This window comes from Silurus aristotelis (genome assembly GCF_946808225.1).
Source record: "Silurus aristotelis genome assembly, chromosome: 20".
Classification (NCBI taxonomy): domain Eukaryota; kingdom Metazoa; phylum Chordata; class Actinopteri; order Siluriformes; family Siluridae; genus Silurus; species Silurus aristotelis.
In genome coordinates this window covers 7,529,979-7,549,873 of record NC_139593.1, presented here as the reverse complement: position 1 = coordinate 7,549,873, position 19,895 = coordinate 7,529,979, and the positions used below count along the sequence as shown (strand labels likewise).

Genomic DNA, 19,895 nt, shown 5'->3' with positions numbered 1-19,895 from the left:
GGTTGTCCAAAAATCCTCAAAATCCAATTTCTTTGAAGTGGGATAAAACTGGAGCTGGTACATCTCTAGATAGCTCGGGATCCTCGAGTGGTCAGCATTTTCTCTTCGAAGGTTTGAAATCTGAATGAGGTGGCACACAACTGGAGCTGACCCAATCTAGATGTCTTGGGATGATTTCGTAGGTTATTAAATTCACATTAGAATTATTATTATTAATTTTTTTATTGTTCTGGAATGGCAGGTTCAATTGCAAGTTTAGTTTTCATGAATCCTTATATTTGTGTTATATCAGTTTTAAAATAGAAGGAAGGAAGGAAGGAAGGAAGGAAGGAAGGAAGGAAGGAAGGAAGGAAGGAAGGAAGGAAGGAACAATTTAAGGTACTACAATTGATACTGTATGTACAGTATTAATGCTGCCAACTAGATGCAGTGGAGGCACTCATTCTGTGACATAGAAAACAAGCAATGAAAAAAAGAGAATCCACAATTTTCTTTAAAAAGTCAAAACAATTAGTATCCTCCATTGTTTATTCCACATTAAATAAAAGTCAGACTTTTTTTTTTTTTTTTTTTTTTTTTTTATTTAACAGGATAATGCAAAAAAAAAAAAAAAAACATCGGCACAATTCTAAAGAACAAGGACAATATTATGGTACATGTGAAGTCTGCTGTCCCATTGAGGTCAACAATAATATTGAGAGTAAAAATATTTTTTTTACAGTATTTTTCTTACTTTCTGTATGCATTACATTATATATTTGTGTTAAATGTGTATAAACCTCACTTTGTTGGAACAAAACAGGCTTAGGAACATGCTCCGAAACAGAACTCGTTTGTAAGTCGGGGACATACTGTACTGTATACTGTTCTATGTGCCTAATGTGTGTAAGAAATTATGATAAATAATTAAAAAGTGGAACTTACCTTTAGGGGCTTAACCCTGAAATGAATGATGTTTTTATATTAAAAAAAAAGAGCAACATTTTTCATTTTTAATTATAATATTTTAGCAATTTTAATATATGAAGTGTTCCAAAACTATGTGAATATGGCTTTGGTTGGAACCTGATAGCCTTGAACCAAAAATTGAAAAAAAAAAAATGAAATAAAAATAAAAATTGTTTATTACATTATTGCCTTTGTAGCTAAATAGAAATGAGTGTTGCAAATCAGAATGTTCTGGTTGTTGTAGGATTAGGTCTAAAAGTGTATTTTTATTCTATAAAATGTAAACTTAAAAACTCTAGTAATTAAAAAAACACATTTAGCCAATTATTTATTACACCATTGTGTACTTCATCCTAAAATTCATTTATACACCCGTTAATTTAATTTTAGTACGCTGCTCTCTCATGTGGTTAATTATACATTTGTTCATTTGGTTTCACGTTTGTTTACTTGCCACAATTTCGTATATTTTTCTATCTTACTGCCGTCTTCTTGTGTGTGTGTGTGTTCAAGCATCAATTCTGCATGCAGCTCCATGTATCTCCTCTCCATCTCCAGTGTCTATTTAAAGGTCTCATTCCCGCTTTGTTGTCTCATCTTTATTTCCTCTCTTCCCAAATATAACAAAATCACAACCCGCAGTATCACTGCAGAGACACTAGCGATTCCACACATATACACACATACACATAAACATGTGCGCCTTAGAACGTCGGGGGAAATTACCAGCTCTCAACTTGTTCATCATGCTGCTGGTGACGGTGGATTGCAAATGAGTGTGTCAGGACGGTGTTGTAGGACGGTGGAACCTGGATTATCTGCATTCTAGCGAAGATGTACTGCCGCTTTTGTATGGTGTTAAAATTCTCGTCGCGTCCCAGTGAGTTACTCTCAATATATGTATGAAGAAAGCGAAACAGCTGGTGACTCATGAGCTATACCATCATATTGCTAATGAATATGCAAAAAAACAGCAGACTTTAAGCTAAAAAAATAGAAAGGAAGGAAGGAATGAAAGGAAAGGAGGAGGGATAAAAGCTAGGAAGGAAAGAAAGGGAGGAAGAAAGGTCAGAAGGGAATGAGAGAGAAAGTAAAGGACGCTCAGAGGGACACTTGTAATGAAAGTAAAGGACAGAAAAGGAATAAAAGGAAGGGATAAAGGAGGTCTGAATATTGGAAGCTAGAGGGGAAAGGAGACAAATGAAAGAAGGAAGGAGCTTTTGTCATTTTGGTTGATACACCCTACAAGTTTTGGGTGTATACTGTATGCTTACATTAAATTCTTTTTTTCTGAAGACCCTTTTTAACACAAAAAAAAGATTTTTTGACAGGAAGTCCTTTTTTTTTTTTTTACCGTTTTTATTATTTTTTTTAAAACCCTCTAGCTTCATCCATCGTGTGCAAAAATCACTGAACATCCCTTTAACAGTTCCAAAAGAAATCGATTCTGCTCATTTACAAAATGCCTTGGCAGCCATACAAACCTAAAAGTAGAGCACAAAAGTGATCGCTAAGCAATAAAGCAGAAGAACAAAGTCTGCAAATCGCCCGAGATTTTATTTTAATTTAATTTTTTATTTCAAACACAACAGTACCCTGAGGGTGACTTGGTGCTCTCAGTGTTGAGGTTAATCATAGAATTGCATTTTCTAATGCAGAACATTTAATAGAAGACTGGGAAATTAGCCGTTTGTTACTACCGCTCTGAAATTCTCTCTCGTTCAATTATGTTTGGATTTTTTTCTTTTTTTTTCTCGAATGTAATTGTAATTCCATCTAAGTGTGTTTCCTGGTTTGTAGTGTAAGTAGAAGCGTAGCTGCTAGTAAAACTTTCTTTCAGTTGATAGCATTGGTGCTTGTATTTTACATAATATGGACGAATAAGAAACAGAAATATTATAAGGGTATTTAAAATTCTACTAAATAGACAAAATTTTGTGAACACCAGACTTTAGGCTTCATATGTGCTTTTTGATTATCCCATTCCACATTAAATCCCAGACAAGTAATTCAATAACAGTAACTTGTTGCTGTACTTAAGTAGCTTTTCGCATATCTGTACTCATGATAATTTTTTTCTTTGTGCTCAGAATAATTTTAATAGATATTCATTAATGAGTGTTTGACTTATTAATATTATTTTATTAATAGATTAATGTGTAATATTAAGCAGGTAAATGAGTTGATTAAGCAACAGTCCTGTGAAAAAGTTTTAATAGGAACATTATAGCCGTAATAAATCATAGTACTTTGGATACTTAAGTACATTTAAAGGCAAATACTTTTGTACTTTTACTGAAGTGAAAGTTTAAAGGGACACTTTTACTTGAGTAATATTTTTCCTACTGTATTTCTACTTTTCAAGTCAAGTCAAGTCAAGTCAAGTTTATTTCTATAACGTTTTTCACAACAGACATTGTCTCAAAGCAGCTTTACAGAAAATCAACAGTTAAGGTGAATGGTGTGTATTTATCCCTGATGAGCAGCCGTGGTGACTGTGGCAAGGAAAAACTCCCTTAGATGTAATGAGGAAGAAACCTTGAGAGGAACCAGACTCAAAAGAGGAACCCATCCTCATTTGGGTGACATCAAGAGTTTGATCATAAATCTTTCAAAAATACAGAACACTGGAGAGAGAGAACTAACATGAGCACTGGAGTATAAGATTATAAGTAAATGTTCTTTCTACAGTCTTTGGTATAAAAGTAGGAGCTACTGAGCTCAACATTTGTGATCATCACAGATCCAGCATCAGCTTCTCCATGCCAGAGCCTTTAAACACTCCAGGAGGTCCAATGTCAAAACTCCACACATGCAGTGGGATCCAATTGCCACTGGTACGTGGTCTCTAGATAGTTCAGGATGTTTGCGAGTTTGGCATCTACTTATTTAAAGTCCATAATCTTCATGAGGTGGGACGTGACTGGAGCTGGCCAAACCTCAGGAAGCCTCGGGATGGGGAGAGAAAGAGAAGCAGTGGAGAGGAATTAGCGTAGCTGCTGTTCATGATATTAAGTTAATAATGTGCATGTGATCAGATGTTCTGGAGCACAAGGTTATGATGTGATGTGTGTTATGTGTAGGCTTTGCTAAAAAGATATGTTTTTAATCTGCACTTAAACTGGGTGAGTGTGTCTGAGCCCCGAACACTGTCAGGAAGACTATTCCAGAGTTTAGGAGCTAAATGTGAAATTGCTCTACCACTTTTAGTGGACTTTGCTATTCTAGGAACTACTAGAAGCCCAGAGTTTTGAGATCTCAGGGAGCGTGACGGATTGTAGCGTGTTAGAAGACTGGAGAGATACATGCTCAAGTACATGGTTTGTGTACTTCATCCATCACTGTTTAATCCCTATTTGCTGTTACAATTGACCTGCACTCTTTTAGGAAGATGTTCCTCTAGATTTTGTAGTGTGCTTGTGGAGATTTGTGGCTCTTCATACACAAAGGTGTTAGTAAAAGTCAGGTACTGATGTAGTTGAGGAGGCCTGGGGTGCAGTCACCGTTCCAATTCATCCCAAAGGTGTTTAGTAGGGTTGAGGTCAGAGCTCCATAGCAGGACACTCAAGATCTTCCACTCCAAACCATGTAAACTATACCTTCATGTAGCTGGCTTATATATATTTTTTTTTCTACAAAAAAATGTATATATGTAGCTCAGCATGGTTTTAAAAAGACTCTTCAGCCATTTTTTTGTAAATATTTTGGTAGGGTTACAAAGGAGCCTGTAAAAACTGCATAAATCTGTATTGATTGACATGGCCATCTTAATGGTCAAATAAAAAATAAAAAACTGTTTAAATGCTAATGCACTGACAGAAAAGGAAAGGTATTCAGAAACCTTTTACACCTGTATGGCATATTTGCCTAATATCTGAATGAAATGTAAAATTGCTAAAGTGGCTGTCTATTAAAAGAAAAGTTTCTGGACCCTCCCGCATTATGTCATCTTAATTAGGCTGTGAGAGTTGTTCAGTAGTCGTTGCTAAAACCATGGGGGTAGTTACAACATTTTTCCCACAAATAATCAGGTAGTCAAGAAAGTGTAATCTCCTGATGGTACTTATTAAACTATTTCTTTTTTTCTCTTTTGAACAGTGATCCAAATCAACCGGTACCACAGGACACGAAGTTCATACACACAAAGCCCAATCGGTTTGAAGAAGTGGCCTGGTCCAAGTACAACCCTAAAGATCAGCTATACCTTCACATCGGCCTGAAGCCGAGAGTACGAGACCACTACCGTGCCACAAAGGTAGCCTTCTGGCTTGAACTTGTGCCTCACCTTCACAACATCAATGGACTGTTTGAGTATGTCTCGACTACCACTAAGATCCCGCCGCAGGACACTACACCCTTCCCTTACACCAAGCGACTTGGAAAAACCTGGCCATCAACAACACGGCACCCAGGAATCCCTCCTTCAAATACCAAGCAAACTACAGACCAACGCAAAGGCAACGATCTCGTCGAGGACTCCGCTGTGATGATTGAGACTAAGCGGGACTACTCAACAGAACTAAGTGTTACCATCGCAGTTGGTGCCTCATTGCTCTTCTTAAACATCCTGGCCTTTGCCGCACTCTACTACAAGAAAGACAAGCGACGCCATGAGTCTGGCCGTCGTGGTACCAGCCCACAACGCAATGCCAACTCCAATGCTAATGATGTCTCCCGAATGCAGAGTGACGAACTCGCATCCTTACAAATGAAGCAGCAGCAACAACAGCTGGAGCAGCAGCTTGAAAATGAGCACCGACACGAATGCGAGGCGCTGCGGCTGGCATGTCCACCCGATTACACGCTTACGCTGCGCCGATCTCCTGATGATGTGCCGCTCATGCAGCCCAGCACTATCACCATGATTCCCAGCTCGATTGGTTCCATGCAGCCCTTGCACAATTTCAATGCCTTTGTTGGGACTCAGAACAGCACCAACCTCCCCCACGCTCACTCCACCACCAGGGTATAACTGCAAGCTCTTGGAATACCTTTAGACTACCACCTCCTCTCGGTACTATTACTAGGAAGTCAGGGTTGGTTTACTCCTGGCATACATCTTAAGACGTGAATTCATGGATAAAAAAAAAAGCTCCACCTGGAGATTGATTCTCAGTGGACTAGATTATTTTGTTACACCTTCTTAAAGAATATACAAGTCCAATATTGATCTATTTGTTTTGTGGGAAGGGGAAAGTGAACGGTACTCAACTTCACACTGTACTTGGAAATCAAGTGGAGTGGGAATATTTTACCAAACGAAATTCCTGACTCTTTTGAGGTAGAGATTGCTGGCACAGGGAGCACCTCGAACCTAAAAATAGAAGACATCGAGCATCCTTTTAAGCTCGGGACTGTTGATCCTGTATCAACCAGTGCAAAAAAAACACTGTCTTTTGAGCGAATCGACTTTTCCGACACACACAGGACAAGAGAATAGAATTCTAAACAATCTCCCAGCCTGAAATGTATTTATGACAAAATTTGTAAAGATGACAATTCTGTAAATAGCTGTGAGTTATGAATCCAATACTAAAGACGATTACCAATGCTTTTATTGTTGTTTTTGGTTCCAAATATTACTATTAACAAGCTTGTGCTTTTTTGTTGAAGTGAATGTATATATACCAATCATCATTGTTTTACTTTTTCAAAAGCGTCATGTTCACATTGCAATCACTACAAAAAAGAGTTATACTTATTACATCACACATTACCACAAGTCTTCTCTTTAGTGGTCCTTTAACTTTCTGTCCAGCACATGTCGTTTGTTCAAAAGCAGATTCAAACTTTGACCTTAAAAGTAGAAAACAATTGTCTACAAACGTGTTGAGTTTATAGATTGTCTTTCACCTGGTAGGGACCATGAATGATCAGAAATCCCAGCACTGCCCAATAGGATTAGTTTAAAGTTAATGAATCACGTAATGGAGAGACATAAAAAAATGTCGGCGCTGTCGCTCAAGCGCGATATCTGACGCTTAGTTTCTCACGACCGGTTAGGTTTCTATATTGTTTTAAATCATAGAAATAATGCTTCGACTCGAGGTGCCATTGCCAAACAGCTGAAAACTGCATCTTGCACCGTCCTCCTGACAACTGAAGGTCATCCACACCATCTGCTTCATTCGGAATTTTTATTTCCATAACTTTTCTGTTACATGCACCGCTGCCTGAACCCAAGACATGGCCAGCAACGTACTGTTCAGAATAAAACAACAGACGAAAAAGATAAAGCCCAGGCAGTGGCATATTTTTGCTATATTAGTTGGATATGTTTGTAAAAGAAGTATATGTTAGATATTTCTACTTGTCATATGCTAGCAATATGTATTGTGCCAGGCTTGTGATATTTTTGGGTTACAACGCAAGTGAATGAATGTAAATAATAATTAAAAATATATATATATAAATTTTATATTTATATATATATATATATATATATATATATATATATATATATATATATATATATATATATATATCATTAACCCTAATATTTTAGTTCTGCATCCTATAAGAGAGCTTGTAAGCGCAAAGTAAAAAAAGTAAAAGCAAATAAAAATTTATAAAGTTACCTTTGTATATTAAATCTAAAATATTCATTATAGGCCCTTCAACTGTCAATAAATCAAGGGTGAATTGTAGGATTCCACATACTAGTTTGTCTTATATTGTTTGCGGTTTTTGCCTTAAGTGATAGATGAGATTTCTGGCTGGACACCTATATAATTTTTTTCTGCAACATTTCTAATAAAAAAAATCAATATTTTCTAACATGGGGTCTGCTTGTCAACTTTTGAATGTTAAAAAAGATATCACATTTGCTTTCATATGTAATATCTGATATGATTGCTGAAATTGTTTAGTCTTGTTGGAATGCCTATACACGAGCTTTGGTAAAGTGATTATGGAGTGCTCACAATCCTAAGTGGGAACTGCTAAATATGTTTAGCTTAGTAATGTTTAAAGCTTTGTCAGCATCTGAGAGACTTATTACTGGAGTAAATTACTGGTGCAGACCAATTTGGAGAAATGGGTGCAGAGCTGCCAACAGTGCTAACAAGAGAAGCCAAACAGACAGAGAGAAAGAGAGGGAAAGAGAAAAATAATTTTGTGGCAAGTACCCTAGCGTATATATAGATAAGCAGCACATTCTATCCTGCAGTTTTACTCATTTGACATTATAGACCCACTCTTTTATATTCTATTGGCTCTGAAAAGGCACAAAGCAAAAGTTGCCTCTATTAGAAGCGAATATCTGCACCCATTCTCTACACGGGATCAGCTTTTCCATTTAAAAAATTAGAATTTATTTTATTTCTCAGAATAAACACTGCAAATGCTACAGTTAAGCTTTAACTGTTGGCACCTTTTTCAAGTGCCTGGGGCCAGTGATGTTCTCCTGCCAGTGAAACCAGATGTTTCGAGTTAAAGGAACATATGAATAAATGCAGGAGTCTAAATATTCAAATATCTCACCGGTGACAGCTGCGTCCTTTACAGCATATTCTCAACACTCTGCTCCCCTGAGTAGTGACACCTGTTTCTTGTTCATTTGCTCATTAATGAATGCATAAATGCTTTACGGCTTGCAAGGTGAGTTTGGTAAAGTCTCCGCTGTACTGTACGGAGTAACTCGGCAGATTCAGATTTGTGTCTTTGCTGGACATCCTTACATTGGAGAAGGTTTTCACAATGGCAAGATCTATCCTACCTCCATCTAGTCTTCAGTCATCCTGCTCCTGGACATGACCCTGAGTCCAATGAACAGATACAGAGGCAATATCTGGAGACCTGTTGGTATCTTCCAAGTTAGCAAATACTGTATGTCTTATTTTGGGTCTGAATGCTTGGGTGCATCAGTTCATTTTAATTTGTTTCCAAAAATTTCTGAACCCTGAGCTTAATGAAGAGGGATTACTGCAATCTTCTTCTTCTTCTTTCGGCTTCTCCCATTAGGGGTCACCACAGCGGACCCTCTGTCTCCATACCCCCCTGGCCTCTTTTAATACTGCAATATTTACCTAAAGAAGTTCTGTTTTGGACTACTTTTGGCTAATATTGCTTAAACTAAACAAGGCATCAGGGATCCTTTCAAGCCTATACATCCTATATCAAAACTCCTGCACAGTAAGTACGTCTCATTTCGGTCTGAACCCCTAGTACAGTGGTACCCCGCTTATCGACCGGCTCGGACATCGACCTTTTTCGCTTAGCCAACAGTTTTTCGATCGAAATTTCCGCCCGCTGAACGACCAAATGCCTGCTTATCAACCTTTTTATACCCCGACCCACGTGGAGCGAAGGAAAGGATCTTCCCAGTCTCGCCTCAGCCTTCGTGGAGAGAGCATCTATCGTAAATTATACTTCGGTTTGTGAACAATAAAGTGTTATTTAGCGGTCAATATAACAATTTAGTGCATGTATATTGTATATTGCGTGTACATTCAATCTTCGACCTTTTTACATTTTGACCGGTTTTGAGGAACGGATTAAGGTCGATAAGCGCGGTACCACTGTACATGCTTTTGTTTATTTTAAAAGCAAAGATTAATGATTACATTATTATGAGGTATTGAGTAATTTCTTTTGAAACCAGTCCAACTTTTAAGCTCTGTTCAAGTAAAAGAATAAAATGATTTATCAAAGAAATGGCGATAATCTCAACTGGTAAATACAAGGTAATATCGAAAAAATTTCTAAACTAATGGTACTAACTGGTGCTATTCTGAGCATGTGCATTACCATGTCTGCGATTTCATTATGAACAGCAAGTTAGAGCAAATCGCAGAAGGTGCTTGACAGGCTTCGAAAAGAAGACTTCCAGGACACATTGATAAATAATTTATTGTAACCAGAGCTGGTCTCAAAACTTTTTGATACCACCCCAAAGCTTGTTCACCCAAACTAAACAGCGGACAAACTCAAAAGTTAGACAAAAGCTTTGTTTGCCTTCATTATGCGAATTGACTGAAATGTGAATGAATGAATGAATGAATGAATGAATGAATGAATGAATGAATGAATGAATGAATGAATGAATGAATGAATGAATTACTTTCGCCATTAAATAAACACTGTTTAAGTGTTGGCCAGTAATACGGCATGTAACACCAGAATTACATTGTATAGTAAAAAGTGTGTGTATCCCCAGCTCAGAAGCAGGGTTCCCAGGATAGACTTTGGATACACCATGACCCTGCCCAGGATAAAACTGTTCCTAAAGATGAATGGAAGTAAAAACAAGCCTTGCAACAGAATAACTGCGAATTCTCTCAAAGGCATACATTTTTACAAGCCTAAAAGGTCAAGTGAAATAGTGGGCTCATACTTGTGGTGACTTCTTGCAGACAAAATCCATTTTTCAAACTTCATTAATGTCTTTGATATAGGCTTTGGTCCAGTGGGACTTGTGGTGCATCAGAAAATGTGTCTCTCTGCATAAAGCTTTTCAGAAAGGAGTGTGCATACGTGTGTAGAAGCAAGAATCGTGCCAGGTTTCCAATTCCCTAGGCATCTCCTCTGATAATTGGACATCCCAGTGATTGGCTCATGCCTCAAATTATCACTGGAGCAACAACCTTAAAGGTGTCAAATAAGATGTTTAGTTTGAATAAAACCCCATGCAGGCAATTGGCAACAAGTCAAGTCAAGTCAAGTTTATTTGTATAGCGCTTTTCACAACAGACATTGTCTCAAAGCAGCTTTACAGAAAACAACAGTGAAGGTGAATGGTGTGCGTTTGTCCCTGATGAGCAAGCCGTGGCGACAGTGGCAAGGAAAAACTCCCTTAGATGATATGAGGAAGAAACCTTGAGAGAACCCAGACTCAAAGGGGAACCCATCCTCATATGGGTGACATCAAAAGTTTGGCCATAAATCTTTCAACAATACAGAACAATTTGTGATCATCATAGATCCAGCATCAGCTTCTCCATGCCAGGGCCTTTAAACACTCGGCATCTACTTCTCCATGATCATCCATAGGTCCATAATCTTCACGAGGTGGGACGTGACTGGAGCTGGCCAAACCTCAGGATGCCTCGGGATGGGGAGAGAAAGAGAAGCAGTGGAGAGGAATTAGCGTAGCTGCTGTTCATGATATTAACAGCACAAGTTGATAATGTGCATGTGATCAGATGTTCTGGAGCACAAGGTTATGATGTGATGTGTGTGATGTGTGTTATGTGTAGGCTTTGCTAAAAAGATATGTTTTTAATCTACACTTAAACTGGGAGAGTGTATCTGAACCCCGAACACTGTCAGGAAGACTATTCCAGAGTTTAGGAGCTAAATGTGAAAATGCTCTACCGCCTTTAGTGGACTTTGCTATTCTAGGAACTACTAGAAGCCCAGAGTTTTGAGATCTCAGGGAGCGTGACGGATTGTAGCGTGTTAAAAGACTGGATAGATACATGGGAGCCAAACCATTTAGTGCTTTATAAGTGAGTAGCAGTAGTTTGTAGTCTATTCGAAACTTAATAGGAAGCCAGTGTAGGGACGATAAGATTGGGGTTATGTGATCGTATTTTCTTGACCTAGTAAGAACTCTTGCTGCGGCATTCTGAACTAACTGAAGCTTGTTTATTAATGATGCAGGACATCCACCTAGTAATGCATTACAGTAGTCTATTCTAGAGGTTATAAACGCATGGACGAGCTTCTCTGCATCAGATATAGATAACATATTTCTTAGCTTAGAAATATTTCTAAGGTGAAAGAAGGCTGTTTTTGTAACTTGATTGATGTGATTTTTGAAAGATAAGTTGCTGTCTAAAATAACTCCCAGGTCTTTTACCGTTGAACTAGTAGTTACAGAACAACCGTCTAAATGCAGGCTGAGATGCTGGAGCTTCTGTGTACTATTTTTTGGGCCGATGAGCAAAATCTCCGTTTTATCAGAATTTAATAGCTGAAAGTTATGGGTCATCCAATCTCTTATTTCTTCATACTTGAAGTTAAATGTATCTGGTGTTGTTTCCCATAATAGCTCTAGGCTGTGCTGTGTAGGAGTAACATCTGCAAAAGTCTTATATGCTTTTAGTATATCCTTCTGGAAGAAAGACTTTAATAACTGTAGGATTGTTCAAGGCAACTTTATGCAAATGAAGATTTGATTCAAAAAAGGATGCTTCAGTTCTGTTCTGGAGGTTAAAATAAGGGGCATGAACATTATATCATCATCAGTATTTAAATATCTCTTAATAAACAAGTGCATATCTGAGCATATAAATGCTTGGCTTGTCTGAATCTGTAGATAGCAACAGCTAACAAACAACTATTCTTAAAAACACAAGATTTCATGTTGCCATCTATTGTGTTATGTTTGTCTCGGAATCGCAAAAATCCCCTTTTTTGTTTCAGTATGCCATGTGCTGACCACAAGAGTTTTTTTTATCTTCTTGTTCAGGGAAGCATTAGATCATTTGCTGAATATGAGTAGTAAATGCAACCTTTTCTTCCCTAAAGTGGACCAGATCTTACAGCAAGCTATTATCAAGACTTGTGAGCAGGACACTCGGGCTTGAAAGAAAGATCACTCTAATCCACTTAGGCTTTGGAGGACAAAATTGGCAGGTACAGTACTCACATTTCTTTTTCACCAGTTGTTATAATAAGAATTGAATTGAAATAGAATCCCATTGAATATTCAAAACTTTTTTCATTATAGGTTTGTGAGTAACATACTGTAGATTGTTCAGAGCTGATGCCTGGCAAAGTATAGAAGCTACAATACAACCCAGCTATTGGCCTTTTCCCGACCCATTTTATTGGCTATATTGATACAAAGTCTACGTCTTCCAAAGACGTAGCCAGTTTGTTGTCGTCCACTGTCTGGTTGAACACTATGCACCACTTGCTACAGGCTTTCGGATTCCCCCTGCTGTGACACTGTCTCTCACCAATGAATAAAGCTGTTACATGAATTAAGGCTGAAGCCTGTCTACTGATCTCTAACACATTGGTTTTAAATGTGCTTATACATGGTACCTGCTTCTTGAAGTACATAATGCATAACTTACCCATTCGAACCCTGCCCAAATTCAGCTACTACAAAAGGGAGGATTTATTTTGCTGTCTGGCTTCAGGTATTTGAATGATCTCTGCCGGTTACAGAAGAACAAAGTGTCTCTAACCAGCTTGGAATGCAGTCTAAAACTGTTTTACCTTGTTCTTCAGTGGAAATAAAACGAACAATATCACGGTCTGATGATAAGGTGGTTATATTGGGTCTCCAATCCAATGCTAATCCAATTCACAGTTAGCAAATAATTACATGCTTCGCTTGCGGTTAATTTGCTGTTTTAAGTAACGTGCACAGTAATGTTTGGTGTGTAGACTCAAATCAATTGGGAAACAGCAAGGGGCCCAACTTTCACTCAGCTTGATGTCCAATAATGGGGTCATATTCTTTCTTCTCTAATCCATCAGGAGGTGCTGTTTGCTGTTTCATTTAAAAGCTGGGCGGACACCCATTTAAGCCTCTTAAAATTCTCTAACAATGATAATTTACTGGATGTGTATAGAACAATATTGAGCAAATCTCCACCATACACCACACACACACACACACACACACACACACACACACACACACACACACACACACACACACACACACGCATATATTTATGTATATATACAGGATTTGATTTACAGATTTGCATCGCTGCATCGGCAGAAAGGTTAACGTTGTGATGCGTTAATTTAAAAAAGTGTGCATAGGATAAAATTTGGCTTTTGTATCAAGATTTATTTATATGTAATTATTAGTAGATGTACTATACTTTTATTATTTAGAAAGTGACCAATAATTTGTGACCAACATTCTATATGTAGACTGATTTCTCATCGCTAAACTGTTTCTCAAGCGCATTGTCTCAGCACCATTACTGCTAGGGCAAGGTGTGTCCTGAGCGTCACATAGACTATAAATGAACATGGCAGAGGTAGAGCTGCATCCTCCTGGATATAGAACAGGAAAACAAAAAAAGTTTGGTTTTATTTAACATGATTTGCTGTCTGTCTGAACCAAAGCAATAACTTCAACTATCTGGACCATATTGAATTGCATATATATATATATATATATATATATATATATATATATATATATATATATATATATAATTTATTGTTGGTTTTCTGGCTTGATATTCGAAAAAAAAAAAAAAAAAAAAAAAAAAAAAAACCTATTAATTGCATTTTTTGCAAACATTTTAATGAATTCTGTTTATTAGGTTAATCAGCTTTCTTGCTTTCACAATATCTAAATTTGCATCGGTTACACACAAGTAGACTGGATTAAGGCAAAGAAATTTTGAATTCTTTAGGCTGTACTTCTTTGTGTTTGTGGGATTGTTGTATGTGGGTGTGGGTGTGTGTGTAGAAATACTAAAGCTTAATGATTCACACGTGTTTCCTGCTAGACTAACATCTTTACTTATCTTATGTACATTGGGTTTATAATAAAAAAATATAAATAAAAAAAAAGAGAACTACACAAGTAGCAACTGCAGGATATAACAATTCATTCATTGATAGTTTGAAGTATGTGCTCTGTTTGTTCACAGTTTATACCAGTCTTTGATTTTACTGTTTGATCACCAGGTTTCTATTCCTGCTTTTGATTCACGTTCCACACCTTTGATTTTGCCTACCTCAAGTAGTTCACTGAACTCCTTTGTATGTTCATGACCTCTACTTTGATACACGTTTTGTATTTTTTAATCTTGGATGAACTCCATATACTATATTGTATATAGTATTGGACAAAAGTATTGAGACTCTTGACTTTTCCAGCTACACAGTATGTTTTATTCCCAAACCTTTACCACAATTGTATATTATGTCTTTGCATACAGTAGGATTATATATTGACCAAAAACTGAACTGAATTCATTCTCCAATGACCACATATTAGCCATGTTGGGAAAAATGTAGAATGGAATTAAACTGGCTGCATTACATATTATACTATGATTTAAAAACAAAAACAAAAAACAACCCCCCACCATATAAAACGTCTATTTCTGGTCTGAGAACACAATTCACTGGGTACATTTCTGAGCAGCTGTAAAAAATTGTCCTCTATTAGCCATACTTTGATGCAGTGCTTGACTCCAAATACCAAAGTGCGTCATCCAGTGTAACAGCGCACGAAAAAAGGTTGCGTATTGAAAAAAGAGCTTCGAGATATGCACTGTATGTTCTTAGAAAAGTGTGCATGATTTCTCTGGTGCCTCTGTAGACAAGCTGTGCATAAAATGTTGTAGGGAAAAAATTTGTCGAGCTACTTCGGTATCGTTATATCACGTAAAGGGATAATTGGATGCACCGCAATTTCTTTCAGGGAACTGGACAAAGACCTGTTGCTTGCCCTCATGTTCTGCTAAACTCCAATTACTTGAATATGTGCTGAAAATCACCAAATTGCTGACTGAAACGGCTGGTTTAACAGGTGCTGAGGTAAACACTCTTTTAGACGTGAGCCATACTGAAAATGACAAGACGGAGAAACAAATGCTGGAAAAAAAATCTCATTTACTTAGGCAGGGCTAGCCTGTTTATTTTATGATGCACTGATGCGTGGATTGATTGCAACCACGGTCAGAGAGACGGGGTTAAGTGAATGGGAGGGTCTGTCACCTGTTCACCTGATTGGCTTCTCAAGTAAAAGTTGATCAACTTTGGCAACCCGGCAACTGGACCTCTAAGAGCAGTAAATTACTTTTTCTGAAATTGTTTTAGCCAAAGACACTCGGTAGCGCATGCACGTGCTTGCTTAATAATTGGTGCAATAAAATGTCACGACCAGGTTTCACCTTAGTCAGGTTTATTGATTTGACTTTAAATGAGGCCAGCAAATTAGCTTGTGAATTAAATCCCATATGGCAGGAGTTAAAGCGAAAAACAAAAACCTTTAACAACTCAAAGTGGTTTACTGTGTGTACCCTTACAGAAAATGCGCAATAACCTCAAACATTCATGATCACATAATTCATGCCATTGCATGTTTTTCACAAATGTACATTGTCCTTGACTATTATATGACAAACAGCATATCTATTAATCTCTCTCTCTCTCTCTCTCTCTCTCTCTCTCTCTCTCTCTCTCTCTCTCTCTCTCTCTCTCTCTCTCTCTCTCTCTCTCTCTCTCTCTCTCTCTCTCTCTCTCTCCTTCTTTTTTGAGCTACACATGCTCCTCATTCCAGCGATCCTGTCCCCTTCTGCTCTCTGGACCTGCCTGATCCATCCTTCAGTGGTTCCATTGTTATATATATATGTATATATATATATATATGTATATATATATATATATATATATATATATATATATATATATATATATATATATATTTATATATATATTTATATATATATATATATATATATATATATATATATATATATATATATATATATATATATATATATATATATATATATATATAATTCTATGTATATATGTGTGTGTATATATAAAACTCAGTTTCAGGGTGTTACTGATCTTTTTATAGCTTCAGCATCTTTGTGGAGAGCAACAATTCAAATTCTCAATCCTCAGAGAGTCTTTGCCATGAGGTGCCATGTGAACATCCAGTGGTCAGTATGGAATTGTATACAGTATACACTAGTTTTTAACTGCTCTAATACAAGATTCACAAATTTGTATGGTCCTGTCAAGCAGGCAAAAACCTGAACATGACAAATAGTACGTGTTACGTTGCACAGATGCACGATGTACAGCTGTTATCACTTAGGGTGTACTCACATTTGTTGCCAGTTATTTAGACAGTGATGGCTGTATGTTGAGTTCTTTTTAGAGGACAGTAAATCTGAACTGCTACACAAGCTGCAGATTGACTACTGTCAAATATATCCAAGTTTCATTTCTATAGTATTGTTTCTTAAGAAAATATACTAAAATGGTTGCTGAATTGTGAGGGGTATACTCACTTTTGTGAGATACTGTACTAGTTTCTACATTCTATAAGCATGAGCAGTTTTAGGAGAAAAAATATTTTTTAATTGAATTAAATTTTTTTTGTAAAACAGGCAACGATCGAATCAGGTCTGATGTTTTCTGAATACCCAAAAGAGCACACAGTTAAAAAAAAAAAATTAATTCAACCATCTCGGTGTGTTGATCCTTTTCATATTCAGGCCCTAGGCTTGATCCCTCCTAATTGGCATGGCATTGTGAAAAGAAGACAGGAGGAAGAGGAAGGAAGTGTGCGTAATGAAGTGCTGTGAGCAGCCATGAATACTCATGACTTGACTGGAAGTTAATTAACCCGGTTTTAGTATTCCATCACTCTTTCGGCTGCCCGGACTGTCAGTCATGCATGGGCTTCTCTAAACAGCTATTACCCAGTCGTATTGATCCTTCCATGACAAGCTGGCCTAAAAAGCATGTTAGTCTGTAACATGACAACTCAGTTTTTCTTTATAGTTTTTGTGTGTGTCTGGTATTAATGTCAAAGGAGGGAAAAAGAAAGAAAATGAGAGTAGTGAGGAAAAAGCTGTTTACAACTGCTATAATACACAACTGTAATAACTGGAAGTAACTGTTTTTTTTTCTGTTGTTTTTAAATACAACTATAAATGGATCAAATGTGGCACAATATGTGACCTGTCTTTCATTTCAACCCATGTAAAGCATATCTTCATGGAGCTTGGTTTATACACAGGGGCATTGTCATGCTGGGACAGGTTTGTGTCTGATAGTTTAAGTGAAGTGAAAATAAAATTCCCAGAATTTAATTCCAGAAATATCATATACAATTGTGTGGTTCTATGTGAAAGAGCCCTATAACAGTAAACATAAAGCGGAACCCAACATGGGTAACAACTTTCTTTCGGCTTCTCCCATTAGGGGCCGCCACAGCGGATCATCCATATTCGTGATCCGCATATTCAATTTGGCACGTTTTTTCACTGGATGCCCTTCCTAACGCAACCCTTCCCTTTATCCAGGCTTGGGACCGGCACTAAGAGTGCACTGGCTTGTGCAACCCTAATGGCTGGGTTTGGTTCCCTGACCGGGGATCGAACCCGAGCCGCGGCGATGAGAGCGCCGAATCCTAACCACTAGACCACCAGGGACAACATGGGTAACAAATTGGACATATTATTTCAGTTGCTTTAATAGGTAAAAGCAAGAAAATACTTTGACATACTCTTAATGGAAAATGATACATTATAATGGTGTTAATATTAGCGCCGCTTTGTGCCGTGCATTACTGTACACCCTTTCGTCACTGATTATTTTTCTCCAAACAGTCTGTCTTGTCTGTTTCGTTCTTTACATAATAGAATGACATTTAAGTTTGTTTGCAAGTCTCTCTCCCTGACTCACTTTCCCTCCAATCTCCCACCCACACTAAACCTGAATTAAGATTCAGGTAAATACCTCCACATTCATGCCAGTTGATTGCCTTCGTTCCCTCTGTGGCAGAACCCTAATAGGTGAATATGAAATCTTCTGAGCCAATATATATGCTGAACAGTTAAGTGAAGAGGAACGTTCATCGGAGTCACCGTACCTCGGTAATGAAGAAAGCCTGAAGAGACCTTCCTTTCTTCTTTGCCTCTAACCCACTTCTCCCTCTTACTGATAGAAAAGTTGGAGAATCTTGCCATGGAAATAAATGCAGTAAATCTCTTTAGAGTGCTGGTGAAGAAAAAAAAAGAGGACAGAGATGAGGGCAGTCTTGGCACTTTAATCTGTACACCTTCAATAAGCAGAAGAGGAACACCAGTTACCAATAAACTTTTATCCAAAAGTGAGTGACATTAATTAAGTTCTGATTGGACAAAAGTTATTGATTCATTTTCGGGGGCAGCACCTCTGAGATTTGTCATGGCTGTAATTCCAATGAAAGAAACAGGGTCCTGGATTACCGTTCCTTAAAACATGTTCTTACATCATTTAATACCAATAAGACCGTGCCAAAGTTCTTCTTTAATTATAAAATATAAAAAAATACAAAAATATATGCAGGGAATCCTTTTAATCTCCGTTTTTAACCTGTTATGCCTTGTCTTGTGTTCCCTTAATCATTTAAACAGAAGGTTTATTCCTAAAATTTTCCTACCTAAGTATGTCTAATATATCCCAATAATCATATATTCCAAATATTAGGAGTGGCTAACAGAGAAACAGAACAGGAATCAATAATGTCAGAATAACAATTAAAAAAAATATACACAGAAACCAAAAATAAATATAAAAATGCATGTCATTGCATGCCAAACTGAAATACACAATTAACACCTTTACTTTACTGGTTCCAAACAATAGATACATTTGTATAATAAATATACAAGAAATCAACATATTAGATTGGCTTTTACACAAATCAAAGTTTGATATTAAAACACTTATTCTGTTTTGTTATCTATCCAGTAATGAACGTTTACTGTAAGGAGTCTCCAGTGTTAGCTTTTTCTACCATTGGAGTGTTTTGACGTCACAATTTCGCCCTTGTCAAACTCGCTCAAATCCTTACGCTTGCCGATTTTTCCCGCTTTGAACACATTAACTTTAAGGACAAAATGTTCACTTGCTGCATAATATATCCCACACACTAACAGGTGCCATGATGAAGAGACACCTATCATAATGTGATGTTATGTCTTCACCTATCATAATGTTATGTCTTAATGTTATTGTTCCTACATTCTACAGTGACCATTGTAAGATGCACGGAGCCAAAGCTGGTGTGTGTCTTATTTTAACGAGCACAATGCGTCTCTGGCCTGGAGAATTCCTGCCAATTTTCTATTCCATAGAAAAACTTGTGGGTTTATTTGGAGCAGTGAGACTGAAATAGTAACCAATGAACTTACACCCAGTCAGTAAAAGAGTAGGCTAGCTCTGACAGGAACTCGAGACACCGGTGCCATCCTTTACCTGACAGGATTGGCACTGTAATTAAG

At 37.3% G+C, this 19,895-nt stretch overlaps 1 protein-coding gene across 3 annotated transcripts in view; it reads left to right on the top strand.

The window, feature by feature from the left end:
- Window positions 1-7,169, top strand: part of nlgn4xa (neuroligin 4 X-linked a) — a 96,954-nt gene extending 89,785 nt beyond the window's left edge. For all 3 annotated transcript variants that reach the window (XM_083522753.1, XM_083522752.1, XM_083522751.1), the window contains one exon: window positions 5,047-7,169. In XM_083522753.1, the coding sequence (XP_083378879.1) occupies window positions 5,047-5,920 (874 nt within the window). In that variant the 3' untranslated portion in view covers window positions 5,921-7,169. The remainder of the gene's footprint in view (window positions 1-5,046) is intronic.
- Window positions 7,170-19,895: the final 12,726 nt, after the last annotated feature.